The sequence below is a fragment of the Sorex araneus genome, chromosome X, assembly GCF_027595985.1.
Source record: "Sorex araneus isolate mSorAra2 chromosome X, mSorAra2.pri, whole genome shotgun sequence".
Taxonomy (NCBI): Eukaryota; Metazoa; Chordata; class Mammalia; order Eulipotyphla; family Soricidae; genus Sorex; species Sorex araneus.
Window position 1 is genome coordinate 240,944,354 of NC_073313.1, and position 15,892 is coordinate 240,960,245.

Genomic DNA, 15,892 nt, shown 5'->3' on the forward strand with positions numbered 1-15,892 from the left:
GGCTCTTCTTTTGGCTGCGGTGAGGATGAAATGAAAATGAGTTAGAGCAACTCTCAAAAATAAAAGCAACATTTGGGGGGCACACAGTGAAAAATAGCCTCACCTAATGATTTAATACGATGCTCTCATTTGACTAAGACATCAAGTGCCAGAGATCTAACTTGACTTGGGAAAGGATAAACTGTTGTTGCTGCCTTGGGCTAAGGGTTATCGATTCTCCAACTGCCTCTCTCCGCCCCTCTTAACTAAGTGCTCTGAAACGAGAATGGAGGAGCAAGCCCCGAGTTCCGTGGCACTGGGCCTTAGTAACTCAGGGGAGAGACGGGTCAGCTGAGAACCCTTGTGCTTTCTAGCTCCTTCTGCCTGTCCGTAAGATGATCAGTCCCCCGCCCCCAAACTCCTGCAGGCACTGGACTGACAAAGGAGAAGTAGGTAAAACCCCAAACCCCAAAGCAGCAGTTTTATGACCTGGGATTGCCTGAGCTACTTTCTCTCCACACCCACGATCCATGGGGCATCCTCATCACCCTTCCTCTGGTTTTGTGTCTGTCAAGTAGAAACCTTCCCTAAGGCCACCCCATCTTCTTTTGCACCCCTTCACACCGGCAGCAGGCTCTCTGCTCTCTTGCCCAGACAGCAGCCTGGAGCTCTTCCACGCTGACCCTCTTTGCAGCAAACCCATGGGGTGCAAATTATCTTCTGTCAGTTACTCTTCGCTAACTTTTGCATGAGAGGTGTGATTCTAACTGCCATTGGATTGTATGGCACTGAAGAAGATAGCTCACCTGTCTTTAAGGAATAGATTAAAAAAAAATCAGTGTGCTTCACTTGTGTTGGTAAGCACTTCTTCAGATCTTGTTTGTAAAATGCTGCCTACTGCTATTTCTTGACACAAAGTCAAAATGCAAATTGACTTTTGGCAAATGGAAATCTTGCCCTCGATCACTTAGAACTCAAGGGGTGGAGATCTAGCGGGGTCCTTCCAGGGTCATTACTGTGCCCAGAGACTGATTGTCCCTTATGCAAAAAAGACTGGGAAATCTCAGAGAGGAGATACATGCAGAGTGGCATCAATGGTGGTATCCTCCGTGGAACCAAGGTCTGAGAGCTCTAAGGCGCTGTGATGACAGCTTCATTCAATCTTCCCACATAAGTCAGGAGACTTAGGACCCATGTGACGAAGGCCGTCTGTACCCAAATATACTTGTGCATCCCTCCTGGGAACAGAGCATGGGCCACAGCTAGAGAAAGAAGTGGTTCAAAGTTGGTGTTCTATACTGAACTGTCTCTAACGATGCCAGCCATCTTTAACATGACAGATGGAGAATAAATTCCTACATGGGTTAAGTTTTAAAAAATCCATTTAAAAAGAAAAGAAGCTAGGATTTTATAAATCCAGGAGAAACGCCGGGGCTTGGGGTGGGGAGTGTGTTTTCAGAGGTAAACTGTGTTTCTAGTCCAGAGCAAGACTTGATGGGACACACACATGAGAGAGACGAGAGACGCGTAGAATTGAAACACAATTCAGCATCAGTTAATTCAAAGCGGAAAGGCCCTCCAGTCTTGCTCCCTTCTACCTCAAGGTTGAAAGGAGCTAGAAAGCCAATTACACTCACGGCAGGGCCTCCCCCCTACTGCCAGGGAAGAATGGACTGCAAATTCTCTGTGTGCTTTACAAGGTAGTAAAAACTCTAATTGCAGGTGGGAAGGGATGTGGGTTCTCTTTGTTTCTGCCAATATTTCAGATTCTCCTCTCTTGGAGAGAGCTGCCGAACATGTGTGGACTCAATATATTTTTTAAGGCCTCTCCTCTCCCCTTCCCCTCCCCAAATGGGTCATCAGGATTCTCCAAAATTTACATAAAGGACTCTGTGAAGGTTGACAAGCAACTGGCAGGGCACCCATTCATTGAAAGACCGGTGATCAGAGTGGTGAAGGGAGGAGCCTACTCGGGGGCAAGCCATCCCTATCTTTCTCAGCGAACACAAAGGAAAATGAAGAAACCAGAAAGATAGTGCCTGACAGCTCCTGGGCTGGGGGGGTAGAGTGAGATAGAGGGAGAAGGGGGCTGAGGGTCCCCAAGCCACATCTGTTCCCTGGGGCCATAGGATGGTAAGGACCACCTGGAGGCAGGAAACAGCCCACAGAGGTGTCCCTTGCTTTTTGCTACGAGGTTCTGCTGCATTGGGCGACTATCGCTGCACAGGGCTTTGATGACCGAGGTCACCCCCCTCTTTGTGGAACCAGCAAGGCAAAAGTGGGGAGAAGCCAATCTGACTTCTGTGGTTAAGCTCACGGTCTCATGTGGGCAGGCAGCATCGTGGTGACACTGGAGAAAGCTACAGGGGCATGTGTGTGGGGTCTAGGTGTGGGGCCACAGTTACTGCAGCACGTGATCCCGGGGCCGGGGAGGCCTCCTGCGGGACCTCGCACTCCCTCACTCCTTTCGGCCTCACACACACCTTCCGTGAGAGGCTGCTACCTGGCATGCTTCAGAAAGGAAGTGTTCTTGAGGCACTAAGAGAAGAGACTTGCCCAAGGCCGCTCTCAAGTCAGGGGTGAGCTGGCACAAGCAGCCCAGCGCCGAGGCTCCGTGCCTGGACAGCCAATCCTCTGTAAGACCTCGACTCGGTGCTCATGGCCCTTTGGGGAGACCGCTGATGGAGGCAGACACTGCATCCTCGGCCCCTCAGCCTCTCGCAGGCCTCTGAGTGCCCAACGACCCTCATCTGCATTTTTATTCTGATTTAATCTTCCACCTACAAAGCAGGTCATAAAGAAGGAACCAGGAGATACTTTTTTTTTTTTTTTTTTTTTTGCTTTTTGGGTCATACCCAGTGATGCTCAGGGGTTACTCCTGGCTCTGCACTCAGGAATTACTCCTGGAAATGCTCGGGGGATCATATGGGATGCTGGAAATCGAACCCAGTTTGGCCTCATGCAAGGCAAGCTCCCTACCCGCTGTGCTATCGATCCAGCCCCAGGGGAATACTTTTTTAATTGCCTTTTCTTTTTTTTCTCTGTTTTGTTTTAATTTGGGGCTTGGGGGTCCACACCAGGACTCCCTCCTCACTCTGTGTTCAACGATCACTCCTGGTGGCCCTCAGAGGACCAAACTGCAGTACTGGGGATCAAACCAGGGATGGCTGCATGCAAGGCAACGAACTGCCTTCCCCACTGTAAAAGCTCTCTGGCCCTCCAGCTCGCTGGTGATGCTCCGCGAATATGATTTTTTTGCCAGAAGCCTGAGGAAACACAGAGCCTCTGTGGCCGCCTGACCCTTGCCGCTGGCCTGCCCCAGGTCTGCACGGCTGCCCTGACCTTGCAGTGTGATGGGGAGCAGCTTGCCTCTCTCCCAGGGGCTCCACTTTCAGAGCCCAGCTGCCAGCCCGGGTGAGTCTGTCAATTAGGAGCGAGAGGGTTTGGGATGGGGTGCGCAGCCTTTTGAGGGGCACCGTCTTAACACTAGCCTCCAAATTCCTTCTCGTAATTGAGCATTCATGGGTTGGATGGAACAAAAGCAGGCATTCTCTGCCTGGAAGCAGAGGTCAAAGCCAGGGGCTGTGTTTTGTTTGGCCTGCAGAGTGTTTAAATATTGGAGAAATTTCACATGAAAATACGGATTTCTGGCTTCCCTTGGAAAAATGGGAAGAGAGGACAATCTGAGGGGACCGAGCTTCGGCGGTTCCTTCGGCCAGACGGTGGGGTTCTGTCTGGACTGGAAGATTCATCTTGGGCCTGCTAGGGGACCGACGCCTTGTGCTCAGTCTCTCCTGGATTCGCAGTTCACAAAAACCTCCTCTAAAGTGGGGTGGACCGCACTGGCTGCCCCCATGGTCCTGGGGACTGTATAGGACAGGAAAGACTGGAATCTTTGAGGCCAGGTTAAGGGGCTTTTCTGCCCTATTTGGTACCTGGAACCACGGGTCTTGATCACTTTTCTTCTTACAGGGGTGAATAAATGAGTGACTAACTGTCAGGAAGGGAGAAAACTTCTGAGGCACAAGAAACCTACTTAACAGTTAAAAGAGACCAGGCTACCGAAGGTGGCAGCAGTTTCCCCAAGGCTGATGTAGCTCTAGCTGCCCTTTATGGGTTCCACCACCAAGATCTTCCCTGCTGTCACAAATGAGTTCCCATTTTGTTTAAAATTCCAGGAAACAATGGGTTGATAGCACCCTAGGATTTGACGAGAAATTGAAATTAAAAATGACATGACACATTTGCCCCAGTCAGCCTTCTCATTTTCCCTCAGAAGTAAAGGGGTCGTCGTGGGGTGGGGTGGGGAGGGGGTGATCTCGTTGAAAAGCAGCAAATTTCAAATGCAGCTGGAAGTTTCCACCAGGATGAGCTTCAACCAAGTGTTTTAGCGGAGACACTCATGCTATCTTGGGACACCGTCAGACTTCTTGGTTCCATCGTTGAAGTTTCATTGCATCAACGAACTTTTGAGACAGTTTCAAGATCACCGTATGACTGTATCACTGTCATCCCGTTGTTCATCAATTTGCTCGAGCAGGCACCCGTAATATCTCCATTCGTCCCTGTCAGGTGCTAGTGTAGCCCAATGGCCTATTGGGGGCTTTTTCAGGGTCAGGGGAATGAGGACCATAGTTGTTACTGTTTTTGGCATAATGAGTACGCCACGGGTAGCTTGCCAGGCTCTGCCGTGCGGATGGGATACTCTCGGTAGCTTGCCGGGCTTTCCGAGAGGGATGGAGATTGTGTATTGCTTCAGTTTTAAGAAATTGTATACAGTTAGTTTCAAAAACTCAGCCCCCAACACAGGACTAGACAGGAGCAGTTTGTGATCTTTCTGGCCCTTTGAAGACCAGCTGCAAGAATGGCAGAGTGGACGGAATGGGCATTAAGGGATGAAATCCTGCCGGCCAGATGAGGCTGAACAAAATCCTGGAACTTCTCGGCACACAGGCACAGAACAGGTTTGGTCAGAATTGGGAAGACTCACAAGTGCTTCATGGATAAAATGATCTCAACTTCAGAATCATCGTAACTCCTGGTGTGTAGTATGTGCTTAATGAACATTTGTTGGAATGAGTGAATGGGGAGAAAAACTCCAGCCAGGGGGATGATGATGGAGACCGGAGCTCAGGTTTCAGGTACATCAGCAGGATGGAAAGATTTTAAACCAACGCTTTGACACATGAGGCTGGAGACGGTTCAGAGACATTTTCACTTCTGCGGAAGGTGAGTCATTTCATCATCCTCACTTCATGAATGGTTGTCAAGACAATTTACCAAATAGTCCCAAAGCATGCAGACTGAATGTTCTTCAGAAATGTTCAAGTCAGCAAAGAAATTTCCTTCCGTGTTTGCATCCATGACAGAGCTATGACATTCCACAGATGAGGTCATGGTGTGATCGGAGACTTGTAAGGCCTGAAAGACTCTTCCCGTCCCTCTCCAACCAGCTCACGACCATGGGCCCTCACATCTCAATAGAGAATCCCAGCCTTTCGGAAGCCTCCCTGAGTTCCTGGTTTCCTGCTTATAATTGCTACAAATCAAACTGGCCCCAAATCTGGTGGTGTAAAACATCTTATTCAGCCTCAATTCCTGGCATTCGGGCATTCAGGCAGGTTGCTATAGAGAGGGCTCATTTCTACTCCCTGATACCTGAGTACTGAGTTAAAGGACAGAGGTAAGGGTGACTTGAAGGTAATTCTCTCCACTCCCAGGTGGGGCAGGTGGATGATGGCTCTCAGCTGGAATGACTACCTACGGCCTTTCCATGTGACCTCTCTGTAGGAACTAGCTCAGGCGTCTTTACAGCAGGAAGACCTATTTCCAACAGTGAGTGTCCCTGGAGCGCAGCGGGCTGACACTGTGACACCTCCCTAAGCTTGGAATTCGGATAGCAAAAAAACAAACAAAAACAGAAAGCACAAATTTAGAAAAAGAGATATAGACCTCCCGCCTCCAGACAAAAGAAGCGTCCAAAGCACAGTGTCAAAGGGTCTGTAGGATAAGAGATTCTCTTTTACATCTTCACAATATAGGATCTGCCCACGGTGGGCCAGATTTTCCAAACATGTGTGTGTGCCTCTGGTTAGACTGTGAGCTCGGCAAGATTGGTACTCAGACTTATTCAGCTTTGTATCCCCCATTTTTAGCCCTGGCTTACAGAAGGCATTCAACACAGGCCTCTGGAATCGAACTGAAGAGAAAGGAAGAGCTGGAAAGTCGTTTGGGGCACCCTCTCCAGCTGACTTCTGGTAGCATAAGAGGCACATTGACCAGAGCAGGAGTTTTGAGAGAAAAGGTACCCAAACCTCTTTCTGGGTCCCAAGGTTTCCTATCTGTCTGTGCATCTGCCTGACCACCTACCTCCCACCCAAGTGTACATTCAATAAGAGAGCTGAAACTCACTGTGTCTCTCAGGCTACATATGGGCCTACAAAAATCACATTGATTTCTGTTTCTCTTTTCTTGATATTTGAGAACATTCCCTGCCCCTTATTCTCTCTGTCTTATAACATGGAAAGTATGAGATTAGCCAAGGGGCTGTCTTTCTTTCCTGATATGAATATGGTACCACAAAAAGAAGCTTGGACAAGGAGACAGAGTCATCTTTGTTTAGGTTCAGGGGTTTAGTAGAAGCTGAGTAGCTCTGGCAAGTTTTCTACGTCTCAGTGCTCTTGGTCTGTAAAATGGGCCTCAATAAAGCAGAACCACATTTTGGGGGTGAACATTGCTTTATAAACTGTAAGGCATCATGCAAATGAGATACGCCATCATTACAGGATCATAGTTTTAACACATGGACCATGTTCTTTGACCTGCCTCATTTTAAAATGTGGACTCTGGGTTGGAGAGATAGTAGAGCATGTAGCAAACTTGCCTTGCACATGGCTAACATTTGATTCTGATGCCTCCGTAAGCTCCCCCAAACCCCACCAGGAATCCCACCAGGATCACCAGGAGTGGTCCCTGAGTGCGGAGGCAGGAGTAAGTCTGAGTTTACCCAGATATGTCCCCTCCCTTCAAAAAATTGGTGGAGGGGCTGGAATAACAGTACTGAGGGTAGGGCATTTGCCTTGCATGCAGCTGACCTTGGTTCAACCTCAAGTACCCCATACAGTCCCTTGATCCTCCAGGAGTGATCCTTGAACTCAGAGCCAGGAGTAAGCCCAGAGCACTGCTGGGTATGGTCCAAAACCAAATCAAAAACATTGGTGGAATCACATCTCATTGAATGTGGGCATATGTTATTTCAAATGAACATAATGTGGCCGATACAATGCTCTATGAATTACAAGGCAGGGCCCTGAGAAGCCCTGCTAGGCCCGGCTGTCATTCTCTCATTCACTCCCAAGCCAGCAGTCATGCCATGAGGAGACACAAGTAGTCTGGGGGGGAGGGGCAGCCTGTGCGTCTCCTGCCCACCCTGCACCAACTATCCAGCCGGGAAGCAGATCTGCAGCAAGCCAAGGCTCCTTCAGACGAATGTGAAGTGCCCATGGTCCCTGCGCCCAGAAGGCCCCACAAAATTGTTTCTAAGTTCCCGAAGAAACCAAGAAGACTGTAAGTTTTAAATAAGTAAGTTTAGGGCAATTTGTTGCACAGGAATAGTCAACCGATCCATACCACTCTGCCTTCCTAACCAACCAGTGCTGTGGCAGACATTACTGTTTTTGGACCACACCCAAAAGGTCTGCAAAAGGCAGACTCATGATCAGTCCTGGCTCTTACGATGGGAAGTTTGCATTCTTCCCATCCCCGCCAGATCTGAAGCGCCCTGGGAGGCTGACCACAGGGTACGCCTACTCAGAGCCAACCTGCCCCTCCTGAGAAACAGGAACTTCCCTTTTGCAGAGCTTCCAACCTGCTAGGTCCTTCCATGGCTCCCCTTCAACCCCTTCCCTTGACATGCCTGTTGTAAGACCCGCATGTTGAAAAGACCCGATACCATCCGTTCTCCTTCCTGATGTGTGTGTTAGTGGGCCTCGGCCTGGCCAAAACAGCTAACGGCTTTCAGGAGGACTCAGCGGTGGCCTCCTTCCCATCTTGGCCCAGACAGCAGGGCCTGGGAGGTGGAGGGGGGGTGAATAGGGTTTCTAAAGGCAGTCACCACTGCAATGGACAACAGGCACAGGCCGGGGACAACACAGACAAGCTGTCACACACTGTTTTTCTTCTTGTTAAATCTGAATGTTCCTAATTAATTGTCCTGCCTGCTGACCCCTGAGTGGACAATGGTGTGGGGCTCAGGGGGGTGCTGAGAGGTTTTGAATACAAGTTTCTTGGGCTCTTGAGGCTGCAAGACTGGTGACTTGGTGACGGGCCCTGTGGCGTGGAGCCTTTGTGGACTCTGGACCTAGAGATGTCACCCCGTGTGAATAAAGGTCATCCCCTGGTACTGCTCCGGGGAAAGGGCAGCCGTGCTGGGTGTCCACTGAGGCTTGGCCTCTGCCTGCTGACCCTCAGGAGCAGCACCCGCAGAGAAGCACACACTCCTTTTCTCGGTGTTTGCTTACTGGGGCCGGGTCAAACGAACTCACATACCTTCGCCAAAGAATCCAGCAAAAGATGCTTTATAAAGTAGCAGGACACCACTCACATGACCAGAGGCCATCTCTGATCGACGTTTAGGTCACACAGAGGACAACTTCTAAGCTCTGTCGGCATGGAAGGGAGTGACTGCCGAGTTAGCTGACAAGTCGGCTCTTCGGGAATGGTTAGTGCTCAGAAAGCGGGTAACCCTAGACAACTCCCCATTAGGGTGTCTTATCAAAAGATTTATTTTTTTTTATGGGGCATGAGAAATTCCGCGTATTGTCATATTGCAGGCTGGCATTTCTCATTTTGTTTTGCTCAGGGGCGAACATAAATTATTTGCTTTCTTTTGGTGAGAGAGGGCACTTGGTGCCACAGTGAGTGTAGGCGGACTTGTATCATCATCTCTCCATTGAGTCACTGAAAATTTACACGCCCTGGTGCTTGGAAGAACATTTCTTGCTCAGTGCACAATAAACAGTTGCCATTTTCTAGGCAGGGACAGCTGTCAGCATGTCATTCGCTCCCTTCTCATCACAGTGTTTGAGTGCCTTGGGCCCTCCCCACTGGCCTAACTCTTCACAGCTCTTTAGAAATAACTCCAAGTTCAGAGTTTGCCATTCTTTTTCATCATGAAAATGAATCTGTTAAGGAGTCAGAGGGTCGTACAGTGGGAAAGATCCTTGCCTTGCATGCAGCCTACCTGGATTCCTAGTACCACATTTGGTCCCCAGAGCACCCACCACCAGGGGGGATCCCTGAGCACAGATCCACACAGGAGTAGCCCTAAGTACTGCTGGCTGTGGCTCCCAAACAAAATAAAATGAAAAACTGATCTCTCTTCAAATATCATGCTGGGTTTTGAGCCTATTAAGACAAATTTTTGCATATATAATTTTTAGAAGTAACACATTAATTATAACCTAAAAGTTCTTAACCTAAAGGTAGGGTTTCGTCTGGAAAAGTAAGGCCCAGGGAAAGTGAATAAGAAAATCAGTTTTGAGGCTGGAGCGATAGCACAGTGGGTAGGGCGTTTGCCTTGTACATGGTCAACCCAGATTCGAATCCCAGCGTCCCATATGGCCCACCCGAGCACTGCCAGGAGTAATTCCTGAGTGCAGAGCCAGGAGTAACCCCTGTGCATTGCTGGGTGTGACCCAAAAAGCAAAAAAAAAAAAAAAAAAAAAAAAAAAAGAAAAGAAAAGAAAACCAGTTTTTTGGATAGACCCATGAGGGGAGAATGTGTGTGTGTGTGTGTGTGTGTGTGTGTGTGTGTGTGTGTGTGTGTGTGTGTGTGTGTGCATTTGTTTGGGGATTGGGTAGAGGAGAAATGAAGGAGCTATTATTACCAATTCATTGCTTTACCCACGAGATCATTCAATATCCTTTTTCACGAATCACTTGCAAACAGAATCATTCAATGCTAAGTTTACATGTCTCAATGCTAAAGTAACACCAGAGGAGTTCATTCATTAAAAGACAGTTTAGATTTTGTTACAAGAAAACAGGTAGGCAAAATTCAGAAGTCAAGTCTGCCCATTCCTTTGGAAAACAGAAGATCTTTTGAAGCGTTTACTGATTATTTCCATAGTTCGAGGAATGAAGAAACAAACCAGCATTCTTAAGAGCAACCCTCCGTGGTCCTTGAACGTTCATTTGCATATACCAACTAGCCTACAGGTAAAACATGGGACTGTTATATCAGTGTTAAAAGAGTCTAAAGGATGTGAGTGGGAGGATGGTGTGGCACAAGTTAATGGGGAGGAGGGAAGAGCTAATTGTGAAAGCAAATTCAGGGACCCAAGAGATGGCTCAGTGGCATAAAGCACTTGCTGATAAGCACAGGGTCGTCTGTTCAAGTGGGCTTGGGTCCCCAGCCAGAGAGGGCCGAGGGGATGGCTCAGTGACTTAGGAAGTGTCAGTGCCAGCAAGAAATCAAGCGCGTTACCTTCTTCCTGACCCCATGTCCTAGTAATTGGGGTTTGGGGGAGAGCAAGCAAATGCCCCAAGAGTCAGAGGCCGTTCTACTGTCTCAATGGAACACTTCCCTCTTTGGTATTACTATCTTTGTTTTGTTTTGCTGGTTTTTTGTTTTCGTTTTTGGTTACACCTGGTGTTGCTCAGGCAAGTTACTCCTGGTTCTGCACTCAGGGTTACTCCCGGTGGTGCTTGGAAGAATATATGGGGTGCAAGGGATTGAATTCGAGGTCAGCTGCACGTAAGGCATAGGCCCTACTCGTTGTACTATATAGCTTTGGTCTGAAAGCTACCTTAAAGCCTTCCTACCAGTTTTGTTTGCTCGTTTAACATCTTCCCCTCCCCTGTGGCTGTCATGGGGGGTCAGGGGTGGTATGCTTTGAGTGGCTCTCATGCTTTGGGGGCTGCATTGCCTGCACACTTCAGTTGCCTTGCTCACTGGGGCTTTCAGTCCTTAAGTGGTACTCACACACACTTTGGTTGCAGTGCTCAGCAGGGAGGGCTCACTTGACTATGGCCCTCACTAGGTTGGGGTGCTCTGGGTGAGAAGAAGGGTGTCTGCATACTGGGTTTTTTTTTATTTTGGAGCACATGCTTAGCTGTTGTGCTTTGGGGAATGCCAGACAGCAGTGCCACCTGGGTCCCACTCGGCCTGTGGGACAGTGCCAGGGACTCATCTCAGGCTCTGGACCAACAGTTCTCCCAGCCACCTTGTGTTTTCTTGACAGTGCTCAAAAGATCGGAAAGAAAAAAAAAAACACCACAAATTCTATTCTATTTCCTTCATTACTCTATTTTCCTTTCTTGAAGCGCCAAGTCAGGAAAAGACAATCTAGTAAACAAGGCTTCCGTTTCCCTCATTTAAAACACACACCATCACTCGTGTCACTGTTGCTGATACGTGCTTAATCACTGCCTACCAAACCTCTCCTGAGAAACGGCTCTGCTGGTGCAAAGCAAACGGTAGGTATGTAGCCTTCCTGAAAGATCAAAAGATTTTGTAGTTTTAAGAAAAGGTAACAGAGCGGCATATATGAAGGGACACGAACTGAATGTTTTTCTAATAATCTCGACTGTGCTGAAAAGAAAGTCATCTGAAAGCCCAAATTTAAGAAGGATAAAGAAAGCCCAAATTGGCATTTCCTGAATTTTCTGGGTTCCTGGGATTTGGATCTTTGTTCCCTTCCTTGGTGCTGCTGCTAGGGCAAGAGCGGCAGGTGCGCCTCCGTTACATGATGCTTACGCCGGCAGGCTGCGGGCTGGATACAGCCAGCTAATGGCCGTGCTCTGCAACCACTGTCTGAACCACGTGTGAGAGGAACCTGCTGAGAACTTACTCACTGGGGGAACTAACGGACAATTAGGGACTTGGCACCAGTGGAAGCTACAAAGTTTGCCAACAATTGACACTGACTGGTCTGGCAGGTGGCCGCAGCTCACAGAACAAGGGGGATCCCCTTACAAGGTAGACTCACCTGTGCTATTTTACTTCCTCATGTCAGAACACAATGGTCAGGGAGCACACATGCAGAGCGGCCAGCACATCCAAAGAAGGAGAATGGACAGGGCAACCGTCTTAAAGGGGACAGGCAGGAAAGCCCGTCTGCTGGAACTGCTGGGACCGTTTTTCATAAGATGAACTCTGAGCACAATGAGTAAGAAGGCTGCACATATTTTGGTACAGGAATGATTTCAGAATCTTTATTTTAGGTATTTTAATGTGGACACACTATTAAGTCATATTACATATACTTAAATTAGAAACTCCCCCTTTACCATATTTATATTAAATTCTGGGTTTGGGGGGAGAACACAATGTTTCCATTTTACTTTTTCATTAAAACGAATGGGGAAAATTTAACTCTTGTAAGGAAAATTTGTAAAAAGAAACCAATGCCTATATAACAAAATTATTATACATTTAGAATTAGGGACTATTATTCTTCTGTCTCTTTAGTAACGTTCTCTCCCCTACAAAATATTTTTTTCTGTAGTTATTTTATTCCATGTATGTATTTATTTATTTATTTTTATTTTGGTTTGGGGCCACGTCTGGTGATGTTCAGGGAGAGTATGTGATGTTGGGGATCCTCTTTGATAGAGACCTTTATTTGAGTGGTGAGGAGGGGACTCAAATGAGGGAAAGTAAATCTCAAGTTCCTGAGGTGACACACCAGACGACGATAACGAAGAAAGAAACCGGGGCAAACACGGTACCCAATGATTCAGGGCTGGCAGCTGGCTCAGTCGGGCTGGGGCCCCTGCTCCCGCTGACAAAGCCTTTCCCAAAGCAACCATTTTCCTTTTTCTCCATGTTTCTCCTCCGTGTTTGCAAGAACAACTCCAAGCCAAAAAAAAAAACACCAGAAATGTACTCGGACATGAAGGGAAGCTGCAGGGGGAGGGGGGAGAGGGGTCTGATGGGCTAGATGCAGACAGATCAAAGCTAAATCAAATTTGACCCACCTCAGGCAGACAAAGTAATTGAGTTAAACTTCCTCCAAATATGATAAGTTTGGAGATCTTAAAGCCAGGCACAAAGAGCCCAGTTAGAGCGAGCTGTTGAGTAAATGGATGCGAGGAGTCCAGCCGCCTCCACCGACGGGGCGCTTACTAAGCTGTGGATTGCCCCTATCACTTAGTATGAGGCTGCAAATTGATTAAGCTGCTAGTGGGGTTCCTGGAACTAACGGTCTGGCCCACCAAAGATACCATCGCCACGGATTTAAGTAAGCTGCTTGACGCGCGTGGTTTGATTATTGGGGGGAAGCAAGAGAAAAGGAGAAAGTCAGGAGGGCTCGAGAAAGCCTTAAAAGCAGGCTTTATTACGACAAATGGCTCTGTTGCTTTGATAACCTAAAATGAATATGGAATTATCCTGTTCTCTTTCTTCAGCTGGTATCAAAACTCAGTTTTGAAAGGCTGCCTCAGAGAGTGCTCATGTTTGAAGCCCACCCACTCTATTATTAACCGCCTTTGTGAGAAGATATCGGTGTCTTTAAACATGATTCTCCTGTGACAGTCTGGGGCCTCAGATACTGTGGCTAGACTGGGTCCTGGAAAATAGGTAATCATGAAAGGGGCGTTTTACCTGATTCTTCACCTTGAATACCTCTGGATAATGGCAATTACTCTATTCCCTTCTACTAAGCCAGGAGACAGATCACTGCTGCTTGATTATGCGGGAAAAGGCAGGCAGGACTGAGGAAGGGGGAGTTCATATGTGTCAATTGGTTTACACTTGAAGCGTAAGTGAAAATGCAAAGCCCAGCTCTCTCACAGACCTCTCCCACTAAACGCTCTCACATTTGTTTTTAGATTTATTTATTTATTTATTTATTTATTTATTGCTTTTTGGGTCACGCCCAGCATTGCACAGGGGTTACTCCTGGTTCATGCACTCAGGAATTACTTCTGGCGGTGCTCGGGGGTCCACATGGGATGCTGGGAATTGAATCCGGGTCAGCCGCATGCAAGGCAAAAGCCCTATTACTCCAGCTCCCATAAACGCTCTAACATTTATGTAGCACTGTTGTCCCTTTGTTCATTGATTTACTCGAGTGGGCACCAGTAACGTCTCCATCGTGAGACTTCTTGTTACTGTTTTCGGTATATCGGAATACGCCACGGGTAGCTTGCCAGGCTCTGCCACTCGGGCAAGATACTCTCGGTAGCTTGCCGAGCTCTCCAAGAGGGATGGAACATCTATACCACTTAAAATCACTTTCTTCCCTGGGGGTGGGGGCAACGGGGAGCACTGAACATAAAAATCAAGTTTACAAAAGCGAACAAACCTGGAAAGGACATCTTAACTTCTGAAAAATAAGTGAAAAAGTAACACAATTTTTAGGTGTGCTCAGAACTGAACAGTTTCTAGGTTGACCTCATTTCATTTGGGTGACGCAACCACAGAAGAAAACAATAATAAATGGGGGGAAAAGCAGAATTACAGTCATCTGCTGCATTCTGAAAGTCATCAGAATTCTTTCACTGACTTTTGAAAGAGCCAATACATGTATAGAAATGAAAATATTTACTGTCCAAAGCTTCTTCAGGAGTGAGCTGCTGATATAATTAATCAACCAAAGCATAACATATTTAGAACTCTGGGATTAACAAAGTGTCAGTCTTCATCTTGACGGCTCTCTGGGACAATGGTTAAAAGAACATGTACTTACAAGGTTTCAAAAGCAGGTTTTGACTCATAGACTCTGTTATGTCTTACTAAGCTTTTAAAATCATCCTACTTTTTGCTTTGTACACCAGAGAGCTTAAAAGGTAAAGCAATTCACTCCCTTTTACATGTTCTTCCTTGTACACTTTTTAAACTGAGATATAATCCACATAACCCTAAACTTCACTTTGAAAGTACTTAGTTTAGTGGTTTTTAGTATATTCACAGAATTGTGAAAACACCACTACTATATAATTCCAGAACATTTCATCACACCCCCAAAACAGCCTTGGATCATGATCAACCCCTCCTCTTTCCCTAGCTCTACCCGACCCTGGCAACCAGACATTTAGGTTTTTTTGTTTCAATAGAATTGATTATTCTGGATATTTCATTTAAATTGTATATAAAATATGTAATTTTTTTTCTGTTTGGTTTCTTTCAGCATAAAGCTTTTCTGAAATTAAAGAGAAAAATATTATAAAGGCCAAAACATTTATTTGACCATTAAAAGGCCATTCTTTTTAATGTCCAAATATTCCACCATGTAGCTATATACCATTTAAAAAATTTATTAAATGATGAATATCTGGACTGTCTCTATTTTTTTGGCTACTATGAATAATTCTCTCCCACACAGTCACTTACAAGGGGACAGCTATTGCCCATTCTCTCGGATAGACAGCAAGGCATAAAATCACTGGGTAATATGGGAACTCTGTTCAGCGCTCTGAGGGACTGCCAGGCTGCATTGCAAAGTGGCCTTACCCAGTGCATCCCCACCCACAGGGTATGAGAGCTCCAGCTTCCCTAGGTCCTTGCCAAGCTGTGTTACAGGCCTGGATAATTCCACTTATGCTCTATTCTCCTACTCTGAATATAGATTGATCAGGCTTGTGGAAAAGCAATAGCAGAATTCTGGGTTGACGGCACCATACAAGGGACACTCCCCAGGAGAGAAAACACAATGAAACGGCCCCTCTGAGTGCTTACCTGCTGCAGATCAGCGAGGGAATAGAGGTGGATCTGTTGGAGCAGGTATTCTCTGGGGAAAATTCTGAAAACAAAGACATACACACAAATGAACAGTGGTGCTGACACACACGCACACACATACACACACATACACACACACTTACTCACACACACAAAACCCATCTCTGTTCTGATGTTCTGATCAGTTTTTCAAATCTTATTTCAGAATTCCTTTGCTGAGCCTCTTTT

General features: G+C 46.9%; 1 protein-coding gene across 1 annotated transcript in view; it reads right to left on the bottom strand.

Moving 5' to 3' along the window:
- PLEKHM3 (pleckstrin homology domain containing M3) overlaps positions 1-15,892 on the bottom strand; it is a 204,517-nt gene that overhangs the window by 72,708 nt on the left and 115,917 nt on the right. The window contains exon 6 of the mRNA XM_004601313.2: positions 15,662-15,725. Within this exon, the coding sequence (XP_004601370.1) occupies positions 15,662-15,725 (64 nt within the window). The remainder of the gene's footprint in view (positions 1-15,661; positions 15,726-15,892) is intronic.